This window comes from Macrotis lagotis, chromosome 2 (genome assembly GCF_037893015.1).
Source record: "Macrotis lagotis isolate mMagLag1 chromosome 2, bilby.v1.9.chrom.fasta, whole genome shotgun sequence".
NCBI classification, from domain to species: Eukaryota; Metazoa; Chordata; class Mammalia; order Peramelemorphia; family Peramelidae; genus Macrotis; species Macrotis lagotis.
This window is the reverse complement of record NC_133659.1, coordinates 226,550,673-226,561,046: the sequence shown is the minus strand read 5'-3', so window position 1 is coordinate 226,561,046 and position 10,374 is coordinate 226,550,673. Positions and strand designations below refer to the sequence as shown.

Sequence of the window (10,374 nt, the reverse complement as noted above, 5' to 3'; positions counted from 1 at the left end):
TAAATGCCTTTGCTTTGAACTAATTGTGTCCTCTGATTAGAAAATAAATACATTTTTGGAGGCTCATAAGGGATGTAGACTTAGGTTATCTTAAACCTGAGGAGTTGTTCAGTGGACTTCCTATGTGAGAGGAGATTAGCACTGATGCTACCTTTCTATGTAACAATTTCAACAAATCAATTTCATAAGTACAAAATAGACAAATGACAGTTTATCTGAAAAATTCTGGTGACTTAGTCTAACAAACTCAATGAGTCGGTAGTATGATACAGCATTAAAATAAACCTCCAAACTAATGCAATATTAGGTTTCATTAAGATGAGACATTGTGTCTAGGCTTAGTGAGGTGATTGATACTCTCTCTGATTGGACAACATCTGTACTATTATGTGCATTCATTTCTGAGCACGTTTTAGAAAGGACATTGTTAAATTAGAGAATATTCAGAGAATGGCGACCAGGATGATGACAGACTGCAAACTCTCATCATGAGAATGGGTTGAAGGACCTGGAGATAAAAAGAATTAGTAGAATTGACATGATAGATGTTGTCAAATATTTGAAAAGCTGACACTTTTGAAGACAGGTTAATTCTTCTACTCTAGGTCTCGGAGATCAGAACTGGGAACATTGGGGCAGAAATTGAAGGAAGCAAATTTAAGCTTGATACCCAGGAAAAACAACTGAATAATTAGAGCTGTTTTATGGCCAATGTAGGAATTTGTTTTGCTTACCTATACTTTTTCAAATTTTCATTCATTCATTTATTCATTCATTCATTCATTCATTTATTTATAATTTATTTATTTATTTATCTGTCTATCTATCTATTTATTTATTTAGTTAGTTTTTGCAAGGCAATGGGGTTAAGTGGCTTGCCCAAGGCCACACAGCTAGGAAATTATTAAATTTCTGAGGCTGGATTTGAATTCAGGTACTCCTGACTTCAGGGCCAGTGCTCTATCCACTTCGCCACCTAGTCACCCCTCTTATACAGGTTTTTAATGGGATTTGTTTTTCTTGGGTTGGGGTGTGTGGGTAAGAATAGGAAGGAAGGTGGATATTTATGGAATGAAAAAGCAAAATTTTATTTAAAAAACAATTAAGGGTCCTGAAGTGGAACAGGCTGCCTCAAGTTTCCCCTTAGCGAAAGTCTTCAAAACTTGAATGACAAGTTGTGTGTGTTAGAGAGGATTCATGTTCAGGTATTGGATAGACTAGATGATTTTTAATGTCCCTTCCAATTCCTGGGATTCAATGGTCACATGTTCACATCCCTCACACTCTTAACAAGGAACATAACTGCAAGCCAGGGAAAAGATGCTTTCTGAGTCAGCAGCTGCTTGGAAATGTGAGACAGTGAGAGGAACATCTCACACAGGTTCCTCTTGTTGATCAGGGTCACACCTGGTGCTGTGGCTCATCCATAAAAGCCGCCGTTGTTGTGGGGAGGGGTGTTGCCAGGAGGAGAGGTGCTTCCTGAGATAGGGAAGAGAGATGCTGAAATATGGAACCACATACAGAACCAAGTTTTTTTTATTTTCAGCAATTATCCAAGGTTGTATTTTCTTATTCCCCCCCTCCCTCATTTTTGAGCTTGATGGAGCAGAGGTAGTTTCTATTGTCTGTCATTTACCAAATGAAATGCTCATGCTAGCCCCAGTCTCCTCAGGTTTCTGTCCTGACTTCTTCCCCACCTGTTAGTAGCTAGTATAATACTGATGCCTGGCTTCATTTATTTGCATGTAGTCATTTTTCTAGTAGCAGTTCCTTAGAATATTTTATGCAGAGGAGAGAAAATTTATAGTGGCAATTATTTTCTCACAGTCTGGTGAGCAAGCAATTAGAAGTAAGGGGGTTTAGCAGAGCATGGCATGGCAGGATCACACAGCCCCAACTCCCTCAGAGCACAGTCCCCAATTCCACCAACAAGAAAGCCTCATATACAGGAAAATTAATATCTCGGCATTTAAGCTGGTGCCCCTCTGGTGGGTGTAATTGCGCTGAAATAAATTATCTGACGTTTTGAAAAATGAAGAACTCAACTTTTCTCGATGTGCAATTCTGGCAAGAGTGGTGATTTAGGGCCTGAGAATATCTGTACCCCTTACCCTACCCCCCACGACCAAAACTTTATTAATCTACAATATATTCAATTTCATCCATCCTCTCTCAGTCATTCATGCCTTATTTTCTTCTTAGCAAAAAGAAATGTCCCCAGATCAGATGCCCTAGCTTTTTTCTGGCTTCTGATGATCCACCTGTCCAGGCAAAGGAGAAAGCTAAAGAAATCACTTTTACTCTGAAGGCAGATCCTGTCTCCTTGTCTCTTCTTTAGTTTTCTTCTCCAGGTGGGGAGGTGTCCAATATTGTTCAAATACCATTAAATCTTGATGAGAAAAAATAACAGAAGTGACAAGTGGGACCTCAAATAACTTCTAACTTCCCTTCTGGATGAAGAGATGAACCTTCTGTTCTCCCCTCTCTGCCTGGTCCCATATATGATCCTTTTATTTTCTCAGAGTTTTTAGTTAGAATGACAATGTGGTTTGCATATCATCTTTAGAGATGCGATTTTGGTTTCCTTGTGAACTCCACTTGGAGTAAACTATCCTACAGATAGGTATCTACAGTAGTAAACTTGACTGGAATTCAGTGGTAGCAAAATCATCAACTTGATTTCTTAGTGGAACTCGGGGTCAGAAGATTTAATACTATAAGGTGTCAACAGTGAATTTTGCCATATATGTGTGTGCACACACATATAATATATATATGTACATATATATGTAAGAATTATTGTTCTGAGTCTTTAAGAGTAGAATTGTGGGACAGCTAGGTGCCACAGTGAATAGGGTACAAGTCCTGGACTCAGGAGGACCTGAGTTCAAATTTGCCCTCAGATACTTAATAATTACCTAGCTGTGTGGCCTTGGGTAAGCCACTTAACCCCATTGCCTTGCAAAAACCTAAAAAAAAAAAGAGTAGTATTGGTGGGTGAAGATGAACTTTCACGCAGATATTAAAGAAGACCTTCTAAGCAGGTCGATTTAGCAATTATAAAAGCTATTTTGAGTAAGCTCTGTCAATTGTAAACAGCAACAAAGGTTTGCCTTATTAGGGTTTTTTTTAGTTTTTTTTTTTTTTGCAAGGCAAATGGGGTTAAGTAACTTGCCCAAGGCCATACAGCTAGGTAATTATTAAATGTCTGAGGCTGGATTTGAATTCAGATACTCCTACTCCAGGGCCCGTGCTCCATCGACTGCACCACCTAGCCGCCCCAAAGGTTTGCCTTCTTAATCCCAAGTGCCCCTACAGCTATCTTCTTTTCTTTGGACAAGTGTCAAGACTCCTTTTATTGGAATGCCTGCTGTCTTGAGCCTCCCCATCCCTCTTCCCATCCCTCCTTCCAAGTTGGGGAGGGAACCATACTCTTCTTTGACTGGACAAGTTGGAAGTGATGTTTCAGATCTGCCTTCTAATAGTCAAAGCTATTTAAACCCCAACATAGGGCTCCATTTGGGGGGTCTTGAGCTAGATATCCCCATTAGAGAAATATCAATAAATATGCATTTTCTTTGTCCTGGGAAGGTTACCACATTTATTTTCAACAGACCAAAACTCAGTGAGGATTCCTCATTTTGGGGGACTCTTTCACAAAGAAATCATCTATCCCAAATCTTCAGATACCTGAATAGATAAGAGCAGCTGCCTTGGTGCATCTGTTTTGAAAAGTGCTTTGTTATTTTTTCAATTTTGAAATGAAGAGATCCCACAAATTACTATGAAAGCTTCTTTATGTTTCTCTTTTAGAGATGCTACAGGTGGGATAAAAGGAAAGAATGAACTGGAATTTGGATCTTAGTGGTTTAAGCCATGCATGTTGGACACTGATTTTTCATTTTTTGTTGAGGTGGGGAGGGCTGGACACCCAGGTATGTAGCAGCCATTTCTCACTTGTCTGGCTTTGGTCAAAGTTAGAACTGAACCACTTAGAGAATGTTTCTAGTTTGGATCCAGCATCTACACACTAGTAGAGTCCATCAAATACCTTTCTGTCCTCACTCTCTGTTCAGTGCTAACATCACCTAAAATTAAAATTTTGGATTTTTTTCTATAATAACAAATATGAATCATCCCATTGTACTGACATCCTGGAGGGGAGAGTCACCTCCTTTGTGAAGGTCTTTAGTATAACTAATAAAGCACAAATGTCCTGAGTTGGGAGGGGACCCTAACCTTAATGGTATTTTTGATAAGGGACCCCCCCCCGCCCGAGCATATTGCTCAGTTGAGAATCAATCCATTGATGATCGAGCCAGAAGCAACCTTTTCAGATCCTTTCTTCTGATAGTAGAATTGTATTATAATCCCTCTCTAAAACTACATTTTGGGGTACAGTTTTCTAGTTAGGCCCCCCATACACACCTGCATTATCAGCAAGCTTAGAGAAATTTTAATAAATGTGTATCAGCCTAATTCTGGTTTGTTTGTTGTTTTTTTTTTTTTTTTGCTAGGCAATGGGGTTAAGTGGCTTGCCAAGGCCACACAGCTAGGTAATTTTTAAGTGTCTGAGACTGGATTTGAACCCAGGTACTCCTGACTCCAAGGCTGGTGTTTTATCCACTACGCCACCTAGCCACCCCGCTGTTTGTTTTTTCTTGAGACCAAACTCTAGAGGCTGTTTGTCCCTCATTAGGACAAACTCTGGAGGTTAACATCGTGTTTAATTCTTTATTGAAACCAGATTTACCGAGGTGATCACCAGGTTCCCTCCCTCTCCCCTCCCAATCAAAAAGCTATCCTTGTTTGAAGAAAGAAATCTTTATTAATAATCTTAATAATAATACTGTTAATTTGAATGGTCACACCTTGGAAGCATACAGAATGGTAAGAAAGGAAGTTGGGGGGCTCAATTGCAGTCCTAGAAGGGAGGAGGGGAATAAATTTATGGGGAGAGGGACTTGGGAGGAGGCTGCCAAGAGAAAAGGATTCAGTACAGCAGATGGAAGGGGTAGGGGAGCTTTATACAGAAGACAAATGGCCAGAGGTAGGGACTGGGTTCTATGTACATCAGGAATAGAAAAGGAGAATTTCATTTTGATAGCTTCAGGCGCTTATGCTGAATATAAAGTGAGGGGCTTTTAGTTGTTTGATTTGTTTTTAAGTTTCATGAGACAGTGGAGCTATGTTGGGAGCCTATTTTTCCCCCCTTTCCATTCTGCTACTTCCAGTTGTTCTTACCCTGGCAGGGGCTTTCTCTTCTCCCCTGCCGTCCAGTTTTTGTCCCTACCATTTTCTGCTAGACAAGGCCCCTCCCTCCTCCAGGACCCCTTGCTGTCACTACTGCTTTGGAAACCCAACTACCATTCCAAGGGCAGTAACTGAGGGGCGGGATGGAGCCTCCACTGTGGGGCTGAGAGTCAGCTCCGAACCTCTCTTCCCCTCAAACTGCCACTGTTCCCTGGCTCTCCTCACAGGTTCCTTTACCCTAGCTATGGTTTCCTAGACCCACCGCACCATGATCCCTAATCTTGCAGGTAAGTTGCACCAATGGAGCAGATGAAGACTTTAGGCTACCCCCTTCCTTCTTCTCTGCCCCCTAGCAAAGTCAGAGCATTAGTAGCTACCCTGCCTGTTTTCCATTCAGCTCTGTCCAATACCCCCTCTATCTACCTGTCCCTTGACCTTCAAAGGAAATGGATCTTGGACAGGGAGAGCAGAGCACCTGGTGGCAGAACTAGAGAGAGATCAACTTCAGTCACCAGAATAAACCTTCTGCTTTGAAAACCACTGGAGTGCCCCTACCTTTATTTCAATTCTTGCTTCTTCTCCAAGCCTTGTCTTACAGGACTGCACATGACTGAGGAGGAAAGTTGTTTTGAAAGAGGAGGCATGGCTGCAGGGGACACCCACCTTTTAAAGTTCTTATATAAGAGGAACACTGGGTGTCCCTGTTTACTTATAGCCTGGATCTCATGGACAGAGAGCCTGGGCTTGTTCTGTTCTGCTGTCTGGGAGCCAAAAGAATGATTGGCTGGAGGAGAAATCTGTGGACTCTGGTTGTCCTGGAGTCCTGCCAATGCTTTTTTATTTTTATTTTTTTTAAAAGGAGTTGGCACTCGAGGACTGGTGGTCAAATAACATTCAGGCGGCCTGCAAACTCTAATGTGATGCACTACTCAGCACATCACTTTCACTGGGGTGAGGGCAAGGACGTTTTTCTTTTCCAGCACATCATGGGGAGCTGAGACCCAGAAAACTCAACCCATGGATGACTAGGCATGCACCAAAGTATGAGTTCTCTGGGAAAGCAAAACTGCCTTTGCTTCCCCTCCCCTCTTTTCTCTGCCCTATCTTTCCTGATTCAGCTGTTCCTGGCCCCAACTCTTCCTTTTTTGCAACCTATTCTCAAGCCACTTGGAACAAGATGACTGTATTCTGTCTTGCTTCTGTTCTCACATCACTCTGCCCTACCAGCCCCTACACTATCCAAGAGTGAAGGGTGACTGAGAGTAAGACATGGTAGCAAAGAGAGCCTGCTTCAGGGGGAGCAAAAGCTTGACTCCCACCCCATGACTGCACCCTCATAAGCCCAAGAAAGAGGAGGGGTCCCCCAACATGACTACCAGCTTAGGAAAAGAAGTGAGAGGTGGAAGTTGGGGAAAGTCTCCCCTTTGGTGCCATCAGGTTGGTGTTCACTTTGTGGGTGCGGGGTACACTGCACCTCCTGCTGGACTCTTCTTGCTGGGCGCCTGTGTGTGGCCTCTATGTGGGACTTGTCACTTGGTTGATTGCTTCTCTTCTCTGCTTAAGTTTTGTTGCTTTCATTTTAAAATATTTTTAGGGTGGTTTTTTTTGGCGTTGTTTTTGTTTTTGTGTTTTTTCATTTTGTTTTTTTATTTGTTTTTGTTTTTGTTTTGTTTTGTTTTGCCCTTCACGGTCCAAGAAGAAAACAGCAGATTTCACTACAACAGAAACAAAAAAGCCAAGCTTGCACAATTTCACAGATGCAACACACTGTGGGCAAAGACAAGGCCGCAGAGGCCCTGGACACTGGGGAGGGTCTTGGAATCCAGAAGGAGATAGTGAGATCGTGTGGGGAGGAATTGGTGCTGGCTTGAGGCAAATATTTCCTTTTTGATGTATTAAACTGCCCCAGGGAGAGGAGGGGAGAACAGTGGACCCCATTGCCCAGCTGAGGTTTGCTCATTATATACATACATAGATATGCCAGTCTGACCCTCAGGATGTTGCTGGCTTTAAAATCTAAACGATGGATTTTTAACTTATCCCTCAACCCTTTCCAGGGATGAATGGATGTTCAATGATGGGATAGGAAAGTAGGAACTGGGCACTGGAGGTCGGGGCTTGGAGTGGAGGGAGACTAGACTATGGTTAAGCTCTGGGTTAAGTAAAAGATGGAGTAGGTAGAAGAAGCTAAGTTGGGATAAGAGTAGGAAAGGTTCATAATAGAAGGTTTAGAAGGGGCTGGAAACAAGGTTATGTGGGGTTAGTGTTCAGCAAACAGAAAGAGGATGTGAAAAAGGTGGGGTAAATATGTAGGGAAAGGTGACTTTTAATTCATCAGGGAAGAGACAAGTTGGACACCTGAGAGAGGATGGGAGGGAACTATGGGAACAGTTTTCCAAACAAGGATGTGTGTGTGTGTGTGAGGTGGAGCAGAAACTAAGTTCCACAGCTGGTGGGGGAGCCTTTGTCCCTTCCAGATACTAGGTGCCTTAGCTTTCCTCAGTCAAAGATGAAAAACCTCCTGCCATGCTTCCTCCCATGATTAAGAGAATAGGCACAAAAAGGAAAAGGGGAAAGAAGAGGGTAATAAGCACTACTGGTGCTAAGCATTTTATAAATATTATCTCACTTGATAAAAAGGCTCAGGGAGTAGCTTATTTAAAAATCCATGGATGATAAAAAAAAAAGCTCTCTTGCCTTGGTTGCCACCCCCCCAAGCTCCCTGAAAGTTTTCTTGTATAACCAGAACAGAAAAGCTAAGCTTTCTTGTAAGCAATATGAAGTTGCAATGGAACCTGATTGAGATCCAAGACACTTGGGTTTTAGTCTAGATTTTGCTGCTAACCTGCTATGACATCTCTGGGTTCTACTTCCCTCCTGTCAAATGAGAAATTTTGAAGGGATAACCTTCTAGGCATCTCTTCCAGGTCCAACATTTATGAATTGGGTCTTCAAGGGTCTCTAAGTCATGGTCTATGTATGTATTGTAGGACTGGGCTGGGCCAGGCTATGCAGATCTCTGTGGTCATGTGAATACATTCATTTAAAAAAATGTATCTGCATTACTGTTGGAGGTGGTAGGAAGGAGAACTTGATTCAGCAAGTCAGTCCTGAGATGAGCCATCCAGCAGTGAGGAGTCCCTCTACAAGAAGCTTAATTTTTGAAGGGCAAAGTGATAAAAATATTCAAACTAAAGACTGTTTTTTTGAGCTTAGGCACAGGAAGGGAGATACTTTGGCTAGGCAGCACACATCAAGGACAAGCTGGGAAAATAAAATCTGCCACTTTAGGAGGGAGTTAGGGATCTCCCCAGCTAGGACAATGAATGGCTTTTGTTTTTTTAAGTCATAGGACAAAGGAGAGATTTGAGGGGAGTAGTATAGGGAAACTGTAAGGCATGTGGACAGATGTAGGGAACTAAGGAAGGGAGAATTCATTTCCTTTTCATTTCTTGCAAAGAACACTTTGGCCAGGACATTATGACTTCCATAGGGAATGGAATTTATATAATGCAATTTTTTTAAAAATTTGTTTTAGCTGAGAGAAGAGATGAAGACCAGATAGATAAAAGGAATGAAGGAAAGAAAGGGAAGAAGAAGCAGAGAGAGGTAAGGTTGATCTAAGATGGAAGACAGGATGGGAGAGTTCTGATTGATTCTTTCTTCCTGCCCTTCTTTACATGGAACAAATTTCTCCTAGCAGTTTCAAGATACAGTGGAGACAACTAACTAGAGAGGGATGTAGGAAAGACCAGAGTAGGAGTAATAGACAGTTAAATGAACTGTGGAGCCGGAGAATGGCACATGATCTGTGGCCCTGACTCCTTTCATTAAGATTCCCTAATTTCAGGCTATGATTGAAGAGTAAAGATGGAACAGAATGGAAGTAGGGGGATTAATCGGCCAGGGCACGAGGTCCTTCTGCAAACCCTTTGGGGATATGTGTTGAGAGGTCAGAGCCACAGGGAAGGGTTGGGGTTGATATTCTGGCTCCAGGTTCAACTTCTGGCCTTACTCCCTTCCCCTCCTACCCGCCTCCCCTGCCCCCCCCCCCCCCCAGTTTATATACCATACCTTAATGGTTTGGGAGTGGCACAACATCGACAAACTCAATACAGGAAATTAGTTACAAACATACAGGTACAGTCATGGACAAAGACACACACACCACCATGGGGGCAGGGAGAAAAACAACTGGAGGTAAAAATCTATGGTTTTAGAGTCGCGGAGGGTCAGCGGTGAATGTCCCTGACCCGATGGGGCAGTTTGTCTTCCCGGAGGATCTGCCTGGTGTCTAGTTTGTTTGGTTTGGTTTGGAATAAGCAGTCAGTGTGAATGCTGTTAGGGGCTGGGTCTCTTGCTAGTAGGGGGTGAAGCGGCTGTACCCTCCTCGGCAGAGGCTAGCCTGCAACATCAAAGATGAAAAACAGCCAATCAGTATTGTCTTTTGGTAGGAAAAAAAAAATCAAAAAAAAAGGAAAAAGAAAAAAGAAAGGAAAAAGAGAAATATCCAAATCCCATTTTCTTCCCCCAATGTTTTCTTTTTCCCCTCCATGGGGAGAATGATTGATAAATGGATATGTTAATTTGCCATGGCAATAGGGCAGTGAGAGCAGGTTGAGGGGCTTGGTTTATTTCTGAGTGGGTGGTACCTCTGAAGCCAGTAGGAAGGGTGTTTTGGGGGATAACCATAGGAATTGGTGTTGAATTTTTTTCTCTCTCTTAATTCTTAGTCCTTGGTGGAAAAAGCAATGAATTTAGAGGGATGGACATGGGGTTTTAAATTAGTAGGCTCTAATACTTATAGGTTTTGTGATCATGGGCAAGTTACTTTCCTGCTTTGGGCCTCAGTTTCCTTAGGGGAAAGGAATGTAATGATGGTAGTTGACATCAAGGACTTCATTTTTTCTTTGTTGCTTGAGTACAGTGATTTGTACATGATAGGTGCTTGCTGAATTAAATCAATCAAATATTGGAGTTGGATCAAGTGATCCTATGATCATGAATTAATGAGACTTCATAACAGTGTATATACATTCCAAGCAGTTTTATATGATTTTGATTAAAGGAACTGGGACTATTGAGGTTTTAAGCCCCAAGCCCAATGGCTGTGTCAAACAG

The 10,374-nt window shown here is 42.2% G+C and overlaps 1 protein-coding gene across 9 annotated transcripts in view; it reads right to left on the bottom strand.

The window, feature by feature from the left end:
• Positions 1-4,816: 4,816 nt before the first annotated feature.
• Positions 4,817-10,374, bottom strand: part of RBFOX3 (RNA binding fox-1 homolog 3) — a 206,964-nt gene continuing 201,406 nt past the window's right edge. For 8 of the 9 annotated variants that reach the window (XM_074225008.1, XM_074225003.1, XM_074225010.1 and 5 more), the window contains one exon: positions 9,351-9,658. In XM_074225008.1, the coding sequence (XP_074081109.1) occupies positions 9,614-9,658 (45 nt within the window). In that variant the 3' untranslated portion in view covers positions 9,351-9,613. Of the gene's footprint in view, positions 6,969-9,350; positions 9,659-10,374 lie in introns of those variants that run through there. The other variant, XM_074225005.1, reaches the window with a different exon arrangement.